We start from the raw sequence: 16,946 nt of genomic DNA, 5'->3' as shown, positions 1-16,946 counted from the left end.
TTCTCTTTTTTTCTAAAACAAATACACACATGTTAGAAACTCTAATTAATTATAGCTGGAGTGGCAATTTAATACCTTCAAATGTACACCATTGACCTCCATATAGCATTACTTGGCACAAAAAAATATATGCATGAAACAATTTAATACCTTCAAATGTACACCATTGACCTTCATATCCACGTATAGCATTACCTCGCACAACAACAAAAATGTCAATGATCAATAAGTACTACAAATAGTAAAACGTTTGAGTAGGAGAATACTCCTTTAGGAGAATTGGCAAAATAAGAGGAAGAACCTAAGGGTAAAGCACACCACTCGGGTCTCTCCAGCAAACAAAATTCTAACTATAAATTAGATAGCTTGCAAAGGAGAGGATGGGCCACTGTTTTAATTCACAAACTTTGCTCCCAGCAACCTGAGAACACAAAGGTTATTGCTTTATATTGTTCCTTTGCACAGGATGTTTGAAAAAAAATCAAACTGGATTTACAAGGTTAACTGTAGCTCTAGTCTGCAATTGCAAAAAACCTAGAGAAGTGGTGGTAGTTCTAGTGGCAATGAGAAAGGAAGCAAGTGGCATCGTTGTCTACATCTTGTGAAACCGTTGCAATACACCAAACCAGTGTGTTCAAAAATCAAATATAACAACCAAATAGCATCTACTATGTCATTAGGGAGGATATTGCTCAAACAAAGCTAGCATTAGGAAGTTAAACCTTTTGTATAGATTTAGATCTGCTGGCACATGACCCTCGCGGCGGCGACGTACGTGCATGGTAGAATCTTTGGCTCACATAGCTACAAGAAGTTGATGCACATAAGAACATACTTGTAGGTTCATGTATACAAAAAATAAAGATCAGAACCCAAATCTGTAAAAAAGAGAAATAAATCTCTCATCATTTTTACTCCCGCGCATCATGAAGCTGACAAGATAGTAAGAACAACACAAAGGTTTAAAATACTCAAATCTGCAAAAAATAATCTTGTACAGATTTCTGATATTAGCCCAAGATATGAAAATACCAACACTGGATCTGTCAAAAGATAATCATATTAAGCATTCATTTTGCTAAAGCAGGGTTGTCAACAAAAGTTAGACATTGCTTCACAAAAATGTTGGCAATCAAATGGTGCTACCAGTAAAGAAATGGTATAGCTATCGTTAGTAGCTATGGTAGCATAACAGTGTGCATTTTCATTTACCTTATCTTTGACTTTCTCATCAACATCGGTCTCGACAGTAGCAAGATCAAGTTGTTCAAGTTGAGAAAAGACTGCAGTTAATATAGAGGTCATCCTTAGCTCCAACTAAAATTGCCAAAAGAGTTTGTGGCTATACTAAATTCTCGAACAACAGAACGATCATTACTGAAATGTGCGGAGGTATGAAACAGAAAGCTCAAATCATCACAAAAATATTTCAATTAAATGTATTCTAGACCCAATCAGCCAGTTACATGACAAGACCAAAATTCCCCAAAGACGAAGAGCATGAAACCTAAGTCTAGACAGCAAGCATTTTGACAAGACGTGAGGCAGAGAGGCTCTTACACTTGGCGAGAAACAAAGAGGGGAGGTGGGAGAGAAGTGGGCGGCGAGAAGCGGCGGCGTGCGTGACCAATATGTTATGATTGGAGTAAAATTTGACAAATTCCTACTACATAGTCTCTAAAACAAACACATTTATTATTATCATCAAATAGAGAGTGACGATGATGAAGGTGATTTTTTTACCCTCCTCTAGAGCCTATTGAAATACTGTTGTCGCTGCCGCTCCGATCTCCACAATTAAATAATAAGGATGACCGACACTTAATCCTAAATTCCTAATGACAATTCAATGCTAGATCTAGACCAATTTGAACCCATTGCATAGCTATCCCCAAATCAACCATATGAATTCAACACTTGACGCACAAACACCTACTTCAACGAGCTATGGTATTGGCAAAACAATTGTGCAACAAAATGGAAATGTAGGCAGCAACTCACCAGGAAAGAAGGGCATATGCCGGCCATTTCTTCCTCAAGGGCGAGAGTGAGGGCAAGTCATGGAATCTATCGGCGCCAGGAGAAGCTGACGACAATCATGCGGTACAACAGCCTATCCTCCCTCTCCGCGAGAACGCGACGGTGAAGTGGCGTCGTGCTGCAGAAAGGTGTGGGCGTCGGGCGGCTTGGCCCCCTCCACGCCCCCTTGTTCTCGGCGGTGTCTTTCCACACCCTGTCCATGCCCCAGGCGCTCGCGCGCCGCACATAGCACGAGCGGGCGCGTGGGGCCGATGTACGGGTCCGGGTCGGCGAGTGCGGGTACGGCGGCCTCGAGGATGAGCACGCAAGCCTAGGCTAGGTCGGCAGAGCTTCGGACCTCGTGGCGGTCCACGGGGAAGACGTCGGTGACGACGTCCATGATGAACTTGTTCGGATCCACGCAGAGCTTGAGCGCGGTCGGCACCTCTGCCCATAGTGTGTTCCACTCCTTGCGGTGGGCCACCACAAATCCTAGGAACGCAGTGGAGTACGCGTAGGCCCTTGGTCGTGCTGGCATCGGCGGCGGGCGCCGGATCCGGAGCCGGTGGTGAGCCCTTGGTGGAGATGGAGTGGAGGTGGTCGAGCGCGAGCGAGACGAAGGCGTCGATGGAGGCCTCGCGGTGGACGAGCACGTCGAGCGCGTGGTGGGTGCGTGCATCGAAGCCCCAACGACAGATGCAGAGCGTGTCAGAGTGTGCGGCAAGCCCTCGCTCGACCTAGGTTCCGCACGGTTTCCATTTATCTGCATCATTTGCGCGCGCGTGCTAGAGATCAAGGAGGAGAAGAGCTGACGAAGTGGAGGTCGTGAAGATGGGGGATGCGGGCATGGACCGAAGACGTCGCAGCGGTTGCGAGGACGAAGGCGACGCCGCGTCTCAGCCTCTCGAGAGACAATGCGAGGGAGAGCTAGAGGGGGGCCACAGAGCAGTGAGAGCGTTGGCGGGGGACTGAAACGGTAAGCTGGGCCAGTGCCAGATAAGTGCGGCGTGCTAGGCATGCTAGTGGGCCGCACCAAATAACACAGCCCACGCGGACTACCGTCGTTGTCACCGCTGCGCAAATATTGTACCATACCGGCCAGCCAAACATTGCGGTACCAGCTTATAAGCCTTCCTACTTTGGAGGAAGCAATCGTGTTCATGTGTTCTTGCTAGTGTCAACTCGTGGCGTTTTTTTGCACAAGCTGAGTCTGGCACGTGGGCCCTGCGTGTGGAGTGTGCAAAACTGAGGCTATCGCATGGTCGATAGCCTAGTCCGGGCGTGCGTAGTATGCAGAATGGGCGATGGAAATTGAAATGGCGTGTGAAGTTTGCACGATGGGAATGGAGGTCGCAGATTGAACAACAGCGATGGACAATCCAGATTGAACGAAGGCAGAACAGCAGGCTACCCTTACAGCCTTAATAAGTAGTAGAGATTTACACATTTATCCAAAAACATTCACATGCCACAGATCTGAATGCACTGCTTAGGGTGTGTTTGTTTCTCTTTAGATTGTATAAGTTGGGTTATGGTGGAAAGGTAGAAGAGTAAAACATCACTTTAGAACTACAAATAAGTTAAAATAAGCTAGCATTAAGTAGTTTATTTTAACTTATTTATGATATCAAAGTGATAATTTACTCTACTATCTTTTCATTATAATCCAACTTATATAATTTAGGAGAGAAACAAACATAGCCTTAATGATGTGTACCAATTTCAACACACAACTTTACAGGTGCCATGCACAAATACATTTACACGGGCATACTACATCCACATAGAGGAAAAGTGATGGGCAACCTCTAGGCCCCGTGAACAACTCGAACAGACTCCTGAAGATTCTTTACAGCGCTATCATAGTTCACGAAACCCATGAACCAGAACTCGTGGTTGTCGACTGAAACGACCTGAATGTACCTCTCTGCAGGGTTTTGCTGACTTGCTGTGGGAGTAACTGATCTCAGGTGATGAAGGGGTAAAACAACCTGTTCAAGAGTACATAAATGATCAGGCGTGGTTGTAACTAGGAACAAACCACAAGGCCCACAACTGATTATATCTTTCAATGATCAAACTTCAGAGAGATGTTTATAAACCAAGACTAACAAATCTGCAGTTTCCATTTTGTCAATACACTAGTACTGATTATAATCTGCCTAGATTATATAATCCAACAAAATTTCAACTAACATCTAGTTCAAAATTTGTTGATTATATAATCTAGGCAGATTATAATCCCAAACAAACACCCCCTAAGGTAGTGTTTGGTTCAACATAGATTTTTAGAGTTGGATACTACACAAAATCCAATATAAATTCTATTATCAACTTATGTTGAGATTGTGAAATTCTGGCACAAAATCCAATACAAAATCTAGGGGCTATTTGGCAAATAATGAGATTCAAGAATGAGATTTTAAAAATGAGCTATGAACCAAACAGGGCCTAAGTAGCATAAAATCAAAGCAAGGTAGATGAAGTGACGTTAACCATCTGGCGTTCTATATGACAAAAGGGTACCACATAAGCTAGAAGACAAGTTTAAGCTAAAAGAAGTTTTATAGAACGTCAATTAGACTTGCTATGTTGTATGATGCAGACTGCAGAATATTGACCTAAAAAATGTTACATGTCAACAGATAAGTGATGCAAAAATGTGTACGTTGTGTTAGATTTATGACCATACAAAAAGGGATTGAGTACAAAATGATGAAATGTGTCATAGGCTAGGGCTACCCCAGTTAAAGAAAAGTTTGTCCAACAATGTTGAAATGATTTGGACATGTCCAACGTAGACCTCCAAAGACACAATAGCAATAAGAACTAGAAGGGAGAAAGAGGAAGACCGAAGTTGACATGAAAAGAAATAGTAAAAAAAGACTTGAAAGGACGAGATATCTTAAAGATTTAACCTTAAATAAGAGCACATGGAAACCAACTATTCATATATCCAAACTTTAACTTTGAGTGTTGTCAAGTTTTTAACTCTAGCCTAATCTAACCTCCTCGAGACTAAGAGTCTATTTAGTTGGGTTGTGGCTGTGAAAAAAAGCTGGTGTGAGCTGAGCTTTGAAAAATTGTTGTGAGCTGTGGGCTAAAAAAAATATTTGGTGGAAACCGCTAAAAGCTGCTAAAAGTTCTTCCATATATATCTACACAGTTCCATTTTAAAGCAACTAAAAGCAGGTCCAGAGATGCTTTCAGTTTTGCACTACGAGAATGCCGACTTTTAGAAAAAAATGCTTTCTAGACCGATCCCTTTGGTTTGGCTTTTGGAAGGCAAAAGCCAAAGCTAACAGTCAAACCAAACACACCCTAAAAGACTTTGTTGTAGTTCTTACTATACTACTAAGGAGATGTTTGGTTCCCCTGACTTTAGTTTAGTCCGTGTCACATCAGATATTTGAATGTCAATTATGAGTATTAAATATAGTCTAATTACAAAACTAATTACATAGATAAGGACTAAATGACAAAACAAATTTATTAAGCATAATTAATACACGAATAGCAAAAGTTTACTGTAGCATCACATGGACGAATCATGGATTAATTAGCCTTAATAGATTTATCTCGTTGTTTAGTCCTTATTTGTGTAATTAGTTTTGTAATTAGAGTATATTTAATACCAATAATACCCGATGTGACACGTACTAGACTTTAGTCAGGGAACCAAACACCCCCTAAGTAGCAACTTTGTAGCATATATACCAATCTCTATAGTATAAATAAAAAAAGTTGATAACTAATGTGCAATCACGTATTCGATATTTAGCATCCAATTGGTCATGTAATCTAAAAGTTCACACATACTTCTGATGCAAACCAGAGTACACCCTTTTTTAGCATCAAACCCAGGGTCCCAATCCCAAAGAACTCCATTGCACACACCGAAGGGGTGGGGGGCAAGAGACGCAGCCACCACGTACCTTATAAAAGGATGACTCAGTTTTGTTGTCCTCAGTCACATATTTCACAGGGCTGTCGCTACCGAATGCAATCTTGACAGTCGAGAGATACAGGACGCCCATGATTGGTCCATGCGACGTTGATAGGTAGCACACATATGCCTTGTTGAGCTTCTCATCAGGCGAGCACTCAAAAGTCTGCTGAAATATCTTGTCGTAGCCACCCTCAGATATAACCTTGGATATCTGAGCAATCCTCCCCATGGCAGTATCAGTGATGCTGGGTCCAGTTTTCACTGCAGAGATGCACAGATTGAGTGTTATTATTGCAGCAACAACAGTTATGTGCGTTGATTATCTGAACATAGCAGAGTCCGCGCGCGTTACTATTAGCGTGCTTCTGATTGCAAACTACGGATCATCGTCATCTAGTATCAGTGCTCAGATTTGGTGTCAAATTGGGGGAAATCAAAGCACTCACGATGCTGCCAGACGTCGCCGGCGATGCCCTCGGTCTTGCGCGCGGCCTCGTTGAACTTCTTCCCCACCATGCCGAACATCTCCCTCAGATTCTCCCTAGCGCCTGCATGGCGGTGATCCCCCAAAACCAGAGCGATGAGGCCACAACAAACTAGGCAGTGAAACGAGATCACCAAGAAGAAGAAAAAGATAGCGCGAGGTCGAGGGGGACTCACTCTTGGCGGGCGGGTTAGGCGACGGGGCGGAGAGCACGTAGGGGTTGGCGCCGGACGGCGGCACGACAGGCGGCGGCGGCGGGGCGATGTCCTCCGGTGACAGCCTCGGGTACGCCGCGTGCTCCGCTGGCACCGCGGCGGGCGCGCTGGCGTCGGGCTTGGGATCCATGGGCGCTTGGGCCTGGGGAATGGGATCGGTGTCGGTAGGGGGAGAGGAGATGGACTATGGAGGCAGGCTGCCAGACTGGGGCGGGCGGGGTGGCCGGGTGGGATTGGGGAAGCTGTTGACTGCTCCGAGTCAGCGAGAGAGGGGGGAGTGGGGCACGAGAACGACGGGCATGAGCGCGCGACACGTGGATTCGAACGCGTGAGCAGGAAAGGATCGGGCCGTCCAAGTGGTAGCACAACACAACACCGGGACGCTGCCGCTCACCCATTTCTGTCTCACTTGTGAATGAGCTTGTGGTCAACTGAGGGCGAATACTAACCCACTTGTGACTTCGAGCCAACCTTGTAGTGCCCAACTAACCTAAGCCGGTAGTTATAGCTTCTCCTGATCATCAGTGGTGCCCAGCCAAGGACAAATGTAGAAGTCATGGATCTTGCCACTAGCAAAGGTGGTGTGTGTGAGAGAGGAGATTGAAGTAAGAGTGCAATAGTGGAGAACCGAGTGTTGACTCCATTCTGAACCTGCACAGCACTGGAGGGAAATTATGATATTATGATGTCCACTCATCCCTGAGGGGCTGGCTAGCTTGTTCGGTTAGCCGGTCATTTAGCACCGCCGGGGCAAACCTGCAAGATGGATGCAAATATGTAGTACATACCATTGACGCCAACGGCCCAACCACTGATAACCTGCCCAACACCTGCAAGCAACACACCATTAAAACCATCCCTTGCTACTACTCTGGAGTAATGCTAGAGAGCAACTACCTAGTCTAACCTCAAAAGATCTTCCACTGATGTTGGAGTCAAAAATAGCGTCATTCTTTAGCTTGTCAATATATCTATCTAACAACAACCTAATAAGAAAACAAAATAGCATTGTAAGGCATCAGATAGGAGGGCCTCAAGTATTAAAATTTATCATAGCCATGCAAAAATTGCATGCAGGTCATGGTAAAACATATAAATGTTAGAATCGCAGAAGGCAGTGACAAATTGCAATAATAAATGGGTAGCTAGGAGGGGATCATCCCTATGAAGCTCCTCAGATGCCAGAAATGTTTACCTTGTGGCTTTTTTACCATCAGGTTTGCCCATCTCTACCTCCTGGACTATCATACCATTGGCAAACGTACATGTTTGGAGTGGTTCCTTGCTATCTGACTCACTAAGTCCAGTTCTGCCTCACTTCCACTTCTGCTTATGTTATGTGCCTTCTTTGTCTTGTTCTTTTTATGGCCTCCTGCGCACCTGCCTCATCATTGTCTTTATCACTAAAATTAGGTGACAAACCTTGTCAAACGATACTGAGCCATGTGATTAACATTCCTATGTGAAAAGCATCTGCAAAGCAACATTTCAAGATACTAACATATTGTTGTCTTAGCAGATTGCTCACTGCCATCACCCCTAGAGGCACTTTTGTTCTTGTTTTTCTTTTTCTTCTGTTTTGTACTGATAGGATCAGCTGGAGAATCATGTTGCTTAACCTCCTTTTCTTCGTTGTTGACTTTTTCTGTGTTCATATCAGTGCTTTTGTCATTGCCCTTTTTCTTTTCCTTCGATGCCCCATCCATCTCAGCTTTTAGCTCCCTATAACCACAAGTAAATTTACAAAACAATGGAGCATGTTATTATGCCATGAATTAAGAAATATCTAGGGGGGAAATGTACCCTGAAGAGTCACCACAATCGCTAATGGCTCCACTTTTTCTTTTCCGATCTTCATTGCTAGTCTCCTTGTCTTTCCCCCCATTCTTGTTTGAAACCATCTCAAAACTCTTCTTTGTTTCAGAAAATGATACAGGAAAACCATCTTCATCTTCAGTTTCCAAGGATTTAGTAGGTGCATTTCTTACAGCAAACTAAAGTTGAGACTCATCACCATTTTCAAGGCATTTGCTTCTTCGATCGCTTCTGCACTTCAGCAACAACAACCTTGTCATCCTCTTCAATTTCCTCGATAACAACTGCAAAATCTATTATGGGTAAGAAACTCATAAAAATATGACGGCCAACACCTAAGGTGTATGACTTTATGAGGTAATTTTGATGCCAATTAGAAGTGCAATTCAAACTAAATGAATGCATAGTAATGAATTATTTCTTTAATGTGAATGAGATAACTTCAATGCCAATGAGAAGTGCTCGATCCAACTAAACAAAGTGGAAAGTTATAGATTAACTAACATGTCCTGCAACTGTAGCACACATAAGTCCTGTAACATTTAGAGAGTATTAAAAGAAGGTTCATGACACTTGAAATAAGCTTCATATGAAGTTCCACACTGAAATAATTGACAACAGCCATCTTCCAAACTTTTCCAAGCTTTTATCAAACCAATAATCATGTTGGCCTAAAGTAGGCATTAAATTCGCCACATACATCAAGTAAGACAATGAGAGTGGCATTCATGCTCCCTATTCCTAACTAACTCATCACCAAATTAGCAGCACAAGTACAACCAAACATGGCTAATGACCCATACTGACACTACACACAGATAATGACCCTACTAACACTAAAATCCCCAATCATTAGCAATATTAAGCAATTACAGGAACCTAAAGTTTAGGGGGTACGCATCTAAGATTTCGACTAAACCCCGGGAAACAACATTGGCAAAACCCCTAAAACCCAGCACAAAAATAGAGATAGACCGATAGACGGTTCAGCGCACAGGGGGGAGGAAAGCAGGAGAGAGGAGGCCGCTGGTGGCAGAGGCGAGGTTGGACGGTTCATGGTCACGACAAAGCGAGATGAATCATCTTTCGGCCTAGGGCCCCAAGCTGACTCTGAACCTCTCACATGAACCGATGATAAAATCAAACACCCAACATGTGAACCTAAAAGTGGCCTTGACACAACCAGTGTCCTTAAATTGATCTAAGCTCCTCTAACACTCAATTAGTTCTTGCTTCAAAACATTAACTGGTCAAAGTTCAGGGCACCAAAAAAAGAGTAGTCTGGGTCTGCTGATGATTCTAACAGAGGAATGTACCCTGAATCTCTCACATGAACACTAAAGCAAGCTGAAACACAAGCATATGCAAAAGCTACACGTCTCGAATACTCTATACCTAATTTTTCCCGTTCATATTTAGAATTAGAGTTCTCTATGGTTATCCATATAGGGAGAAAAAATATTTGCCTCTTATAGAATATGGCTACAAATTGTGATATTCCTTATAGAATAATGGCTACCAATAGAGTATAGATTAGTAGAAGTTGTTGCCAAATTAGTCTGGTAGGATGAAAAATCGAAGTTCAAGCACACAAGAACATATCCAACAAACAAGATGACATTGACATAGTTCAATCTCATATCTGGCAAGATCGCAAATCTGACAGCTAAGTTACTCCGCAAAACTATTCGGACTTGGAACGGGGCAAAGACAAAACAAAATCTATGAAGTAGAATCACTATCAGTCAACTCATGTGTGACCTCGAGCAACTGCGGCAAGAAATCGAAGATTTTATTAGGCGAAATAAGGGGGCTCACAAAGTTCTATCCGAGAAGTGTCGTCTGATGCAGAACTGCATAGAGGTGGAGCCGATGCTACAGGCCAAGAAGGTCGTTTCGTGGAGCCGCATAGTTGGAGACGGTCGTAATCATGGGCTAGTAGCCGGTGCCGCCAACATATTCAGAAATTTGTCGTCGCTTTGGAGCTCCTAGTCCCAAACCCAAAGGAAGCTGGCGCGATCCGCTCACACGACAGACACAAAATCTACCGACAGAACAAGCGTACGTCCCTAGAGAGAGAGAAAGAGATAGACACCGACAATGTAGGAGAGAGCGTGAGGATCGGATAGGCATTACCGGTGGAGGGGCCCGTCGCGGCGGTGAAGCGAGTCAAGAAATTCAAAGCAGGAGCAGGGAGTTGTAGGGCCGGGCCGAGCGACGGTGGGTTCGCCCAGGGGGGCGACGACGGAATAGGAGGAGGAGGCAGTGACAAGCTAGGGTTGGGGGCAAGGCAAGACCGGTGCTCGAGGGACCGCGTTGGGGCGCCCAACCGAACATGATTGGTGTTCGAGCGAGGACCACGGGTTAAATCACGAAAAGACAGAGGACCTTTTTGCAAAACCACGACGGCGAAATGCGGGGAGAGCTCCAAAGGGCTTCAGGTTTTAATAACTCTGATTATGATGTCCACTCATCCAAAGGGCTAGCTTGTTCGGTTAGCCGGTTAGGGGTTCGTTTAGAGGTGGATTGAGGGGATAACAAAACAAGCCCTCAGGGAGATGGTAAGACCAACACACCCAACAAGAGGATCTAGACTATGTCTAGCATATCGTGCATGTCAGTGCCTTGAAATGGGGTACCCTCTCCTACTGTGCCAAAGGAACTGAGCAGCTCGGTGCCACGGGACCAAGCCCGTCCGACAAGACCATATGCCCCGAGGGCGAGGCGTGACTGCGTCTCCCGCCCGAGGATGGCCTTGGGTGAGCCAGAATTGCACCTCCCGTTCGAGGTTGGCCTCGAGAGAGTCGAAACAGCATCTCCTACCCATAGGCCTCGGGGTCTGTCCCCGCGTTATGGGTAGGTCCGGTGCTGCCACGTGTCCACGGAGGCGATATGCTCATGGACTTCACCACAGGTCTGGACCCCCATATGTGGGTCCTGGACCCCCATGTATGCAGTCCGGACCACCTGGAAGGTCCAGGACCTCCATGTATACAAACCAACCCCCCCCCTATAGGGTCCGGGTCGCCAAAAGGGGCTCTCGGTTTTTAGGGCAGAACATGCCCTACTCCAGACCCAGGCAGGGGTCCGGTGACGCCACGTGGCCGCTGCGCGCATGGTGCAAACCTTCGCATGGAAGCAAGGCCTCAACCCGCATTTAATGCAAGATGGCAATGGCGTGCTCTGACCAAGCCCAGGGCATTGGCAGGCTTATGACAGACCTCTGTGACCGCCTCGCGCGTTACCGAGGCGCACCGTAGCATGGCAGCGTTGCGCATTAAATGCCCGCTCAGAGCTCCGTGCGTTACCGAGGCCGTTGTGCCACGCGCGTGGAAGACACCATCATGAAGCGTCGTTCAATCAGGTATTGAGTCTGTTACAGTGACCAGCCGAACGTGACAGCACAGGCAACTGTGCACGCACCTAGGCACGTCAGTGTGCCAGTCTATGCTACAACTCATACCAGAGCCTTCGCCCATACGCCGACAAGACAGGGCGAAGGAGAGTCTGGTCAAGAAATCTACACGAAGGCCAAGAGAAGATATCCGTTCTCCACGAACCACCGCTCCACTTACTCCATATCTAGCAATAGATTATTGGGCCCACTTGTCGAGGCTCGGTCACCATGTACGTGCCTCCCTTGGGCTATAGAAGGGAGGGCACACACACGGTAGGGGGGGAGTTCCAAGATAGACAGACAGACAAACAGACACTCCCATGCAATACAACCCACAGTGGATACAGGGTATTACGTTCAAATCCCTAGGCCCCTCCTCATCTTAGGATTAGGCTCAAATCTCTAGGCCCCTCCTCATCTTAGGATTAGGCGGGTGCACTCCGCCACCTGGCTAGAGTTTTCTCTCCGACAATTGGCGTGCAAGGTAGGGGGTAAGCTTAGATTTCTTGCTTGTTTTCCTTGCTCGCCATGATGGTACAGATCGTCGAGCACCACGACTCGTCCTCGGGGGACTTCTCGATGGAGGAAGAGGCGACATCTTCCGCGCCACGGGGCTCTTACCGACCTACGCTTGGTGCTGCTGCTATGCATGCTGCGCAGCAGCACATGCCGGTGCAGGGCAGTAAGAGCCCCCCTCGCAGGCTGCTCCCGATGGGGCGCTGTCAGCAGCCAGGGAGTTGCTCCACAGCCTCACCGGGGGCCATGAGGCAATGGTGTCAAGACGTTGACCGCCTCCTCGGCATTGGCTCAGACCGCTCCTGGCTCAGCCAGAACTGGGCCACGACTATCTCGACGTCAACACGAGGCGTCAGCATCCGTGCACTCACCCTCAGTGCGGGGCGTGCGGACCGATGACCTACGGGCAGAGCTCAACCGCATGCGTGCGAGCGAGGATGCTCATATCTCCCTGGAGAGGACGCATGAGCGCCGACAAAATATCAAGGGTCGCATCCTTGACCAGGACTTCGTGCAGTTGCACCGCAAACGCCAAGGGGCACTCAAGTCCAGACGGGCGCCCCATTGGCTGGCGTGGGCTGTGTCGCGCTTGCGGATCATCTCCGCGTGGCGACTTGGCCGCCCAAGTTCTAGCTACACCTGCCGAAAAAGTATGACGATACGTCAAACCCATTAGAATTCTTGCAGGTCTACGTCATTGCCATTACGGCAGCAGGTGGAAACGCCGCCATGATGGCAAGTTACTTCCATGTAGCCTAGACCGGGCCAGCCCAGACTTGGCTCATGAACCTCACCCTAGGGTTGATCTACTCCTAGGAAGAGTTCTGCGTGTGGTTCACCGCCAACTTCGCCAGTGCATATCAGCAGCATGGCATGGAGGCCCACCTACATGCAGTGAGCCAGGAACCCGGGGAAACCCTCTAGGCCTTCATCTCCCGCTTCACCAAGGTACGGGGAACCATACCTCGTATCTCTGACGCTTCTATTATCAATGCTTTCCAACAGGGTGTGATATCCTGGCCCCTGGGATGGGATGTCCTGGCCCAAGGCTTAATAGAATTAATAGAGTAATCATATCAACAAGGTGCATCTTCTTTTTCGGAAGCCTATCTCGAAAGAACCTCCAAGTTAAGCGTGCTTGGCTTGGAGCAATTTGGGATGGGTGACCGACCGGGAAGTTTTCTCGGGTGCGCATGAGTGAGGACAAAGTGCGCACAAAAGACTCGTGTTGGTCTGTGGGGACAATATATGATCCTAGAGAGCTGCCAGGAGTAAGTACCGCCGGTCCAGGGATTGGACGGGGTGTTACAAGTGGTATCAGAGCCGACCCTCGCGGTTTCACGGGCGTGTGTGGGCTAGGGGGTTCAGGTATATGGCGCATGGCGCATGTGGGCCCGGAGTGGTCACATGGCATGGCATATGACGGCACTAGACATACAGACGTGGCTAAGAGGGGAGGTTCCTGGATTGGGGTTGACCGACGAGGACGTCGGTCTTCTAAGGGGGGTGGATTGTGATATCCTGGCCCCTGGGATGGGATGTCCTGGCCCAAGGCTTAATAGAATTAATAGAGTAATCATATCAACAAGGTGCATCTTCTTTTTCGGAAGCCTATCTCGAAAGAACCTCCAAGTTAAGCGTGCTTGGCTTGGAGCAATTTGGGATGGGTGACCGACCGGGAAGTTTTCTCGGGTGCGCATGAGTGAGGACAAAGTGCGCACAAAAGACTCGTGTTGGTCTGTGGGGACAATATATGATCCTAGAGAGCTGCCAGGAGTAAGTACCGCCGGTCCAGGGATTGGACGGGGTGTTACACAGGGGGTCTGTGATGAGAAGATGTTGGAAAAATTGGGGACGCACGATGTAACTAGCGTCACCACGTTCTTCGCTCTGGCCGACATGTGTGCCAGGGCTGCCGAGGGCCGTGCATGGCACTCAACCCCACAGGCCGGGGCCACTCAAATAGGTGGCTCAGGCTGTGGGGGATAGATATCCCCTGGGTCCACTAAAGAAGTAAAAGGCCTCACGAAAGGCCCAAGGGCCCAATAATTCGTAAGGTCATTCTTTCGTGGGCCTAGGGAAAGACAACCAACAAAGAAGACGTGAGACTGATTAGTACAAACACAGGCGGCCCACAACGTCGAACGAATGGATCACAACAGAGACCCGACTTTCCCGCGCTGAAGCCCTCATGCAGCAGAGCCATGCGAGGATAAGTCGGCGAAGGTTACGTAGGGATAAACTCAAGAGGTTCACTATCTTTTAGCTACTTGTTGTTATCGTATCACATGTACTGCTCCACGGCCGAGTATATAAGGCCTAGGGAGCACCCCTTCAGATCGATCGACCCTGTTCTACTTAGCCACCCACAAAAACTCTCTGCGCCCTCTATCCAGAGAATTCTCTTGTAACCACGCTCATAAACTCACCAGGACGTAGGGTGTTACGCACTTCTAAGCGGCCCGAACCTGTAAATCTTGTCCATTGTCCCACGTGCGATCGGCACGAACCATTTTGCTACAGTCGTTGACACCGTCCTACTCCTAAAAACACCTTGAGGGGCAACCCCGGGTGTGCGGTCGGACCCAAAACACCGACAGCTGGCGCGCCAGGTAGGGGGTGTGTCGACGATCCAAGCTAGCTCAATGGTCGTCACCTTCCACAGCAAGATCACCATGCGTCCCGGATCCATATTCTGCTTCGGGACAATCTCATCCGTGGCGGACGAAGAAGGAATCCTACACCGCCTCGCGGATCTGCCGGAACGGAAGTCTCCTCCAACAAACTCCGAAAATGCTGGAAAGACGATACCTCCGGCTCTTCGGAAAAAGATCGTTTCCGGGGAGGCTGGAGCGAGAAGCTCGCTGACCCGGAAGACTCCGCTGTCTACTTCCCCGACGAAAGAATGGACACGGGTCGTGAGAAAGAAGGAGATCAGGGGGAGGCCAGTCGTTCTTCCCGTTCCTCCGACCTCAAAGGAGAACGGAAAGAAAGTCGTCGCGGCAGCAATACCGTTCTACCCCGACGTCCTCTTCATCGGGAGAGCAGAGTCGCCCGCCGTCTCCGACGATGAACCGACCGCGCCTGGAGAAGAACCGCCTCAGCGAGAATCCCGCCGACGAAGGAATCGACGCAGGAACGTTCGACGACATCACGCAGCTGGAGAACGGGATCCGGAGCAGCCTGTCTCACGAGACGAGGTCTCAGAGATAGGAGAAACTCCGGAAGAACGCGTCTTCAGGGAACGAAGGAACTCCCGACGACGAGATCGCCGTCGGACTCAGGAGCAAGCCGAGCAAGATGCAAGGCAACGACGCGAGAATCCGCTCTTCGGGCGCAACCTGAACCCCGACTTCGCCCGAGCTATGAATACGCCGAGCGAAGTCGGAGGCGTTCTAGCCCGGATAGCTGACGGACTTCCTCGGACCCCCGACGCCGAGGGATACCGACGCCTGTTCACTCAGGCAGCCAACCATCTTCTACCGCTTGCTCACCCGCCGAACGATCTGCGACACGCCATCAACAGTCGCCGAGACGCGCGAAGCTCTATCAATGCTTCGCGCGAACGGCGGCACGAGAACGAAATTCGCCATCGGGAGGAGTATGATCGAGATCATGGCTTCCCGACTCAAAGCCAGGCCACCCGAACTGAGTCGACAACAGCTTCAACTGGTGGAACCACCCGGGGACGGTCGAGGAACCACCACCGCCACTCCCCTCCCCGGGACAGACGACATCCTCGACGACAGGAGGACACGTGCGGAGTATCTGCCCTTACTCCGCGCCTTAGGGCCATCCAATGGCCTCCCAACTTCAAGGTATCCAATGTCGACAAATATGAACCTAAGCAGGATCCAGGGGGCTGGTTGGCCGTCTACACCACCGCTGCTCGGGCTGCCGGGGCATCCGAGGACGTCATGACTGCGTATCTGCCCATCGTCCTCGGGCAAGACGCGCTGCAGTGGCTACGACATCTACCCCGACACTGCATCGACGACTGGGGAGACTTCAGTCGACGTTTCACCGCCAACTTCCAGTCTCTCTCCGACAAGCCAGCGCAACCATGGGACCTCAAATCCATCAAGCGCCGGGGGGATGAGACTCTCCGGTCATACCTTAAAAGGTTCCAAACCATGAGAAACCGCATCCCTGAGGTCACGGAGGCGGCCGTGATCGAGGACTTCTACAGAGGATCTAACGACTCGGCTTTCGTCCGAGCCATACTGCAAAAGGCGCCGACTACCTCCGAGGAGCTGTTCCGGGAAGCCGACCTCTACATCACCGCTGACGAGCGGGCCCAGGACCTCATCGGAGGAGCAAAGCCCGCACCGGCGGCACCACGACGCGGCGCGAACCAGCCGCCCGACAAGCGCTGGGAGAAGAGGCCTCGCGAAGAGGTACACGCCGCCGGACCACCCGCCTCTCGCGCCCGAGGAGGACCTCGTGGAGGCGAACGCACGCTGGACGACATCCTCGACGCCCAGTGCCCGTACCACAAGGATATGCGCCACACTCTCCGCAACTGCCGGGATTTCAAGCACTCCGTCGGGC

General features: G+C 48.8%; 1 protein-coding gene and 1 pseudogene across 1 annotated transcript; both read right to left on the bottom strand.

Annotated features, from left to right (window-relative positions):
* Positions 1-3,416: 3,416 nt before the first annotated feature.
* Positions 3,417-6,812, bottom strand: LOC100279424 (FIP1). The gene is given in 4 exon segments (NM_001152434.1): positions 3,417-4,010; positions 5,955-6,229; positions 6,415-6,516; positions 6,629-6,812. Coding segments are annotated over 4 exon segments (729 nt in total). The 5' UTR covers positions 6,798-6,812; the 3' UTR covers positions 3,417-3,827.
* A 409-nt stretch (positions 6,813-7,221) lies between these two features.
* On the bottom strand, positions 7,222-11,471 carry LOC109944404 (uncharacterized; annotated as a pseudogene).
* Positions 11,472-16,946: the final 5,475 nt, after the last annotated feature.

This window comes from Zea mays, chromosome 2 (genome assembly GCF_902167145.1).
Source record: "Zea mays cultivar B73 chromosome 2, Zm-B73-REFERENCE-NAM-5.0, whole genome shotgun sequence".
NCBI classification, from domain to species: Eukaryota; Viridiplantae; Streptophyta; class Magnoliopsida; order Poales; family Poaceae; genus Zea; species Zea mays.
This window is presented reverse-complemented; position numbering and strand designations above follow the sequence as displayed.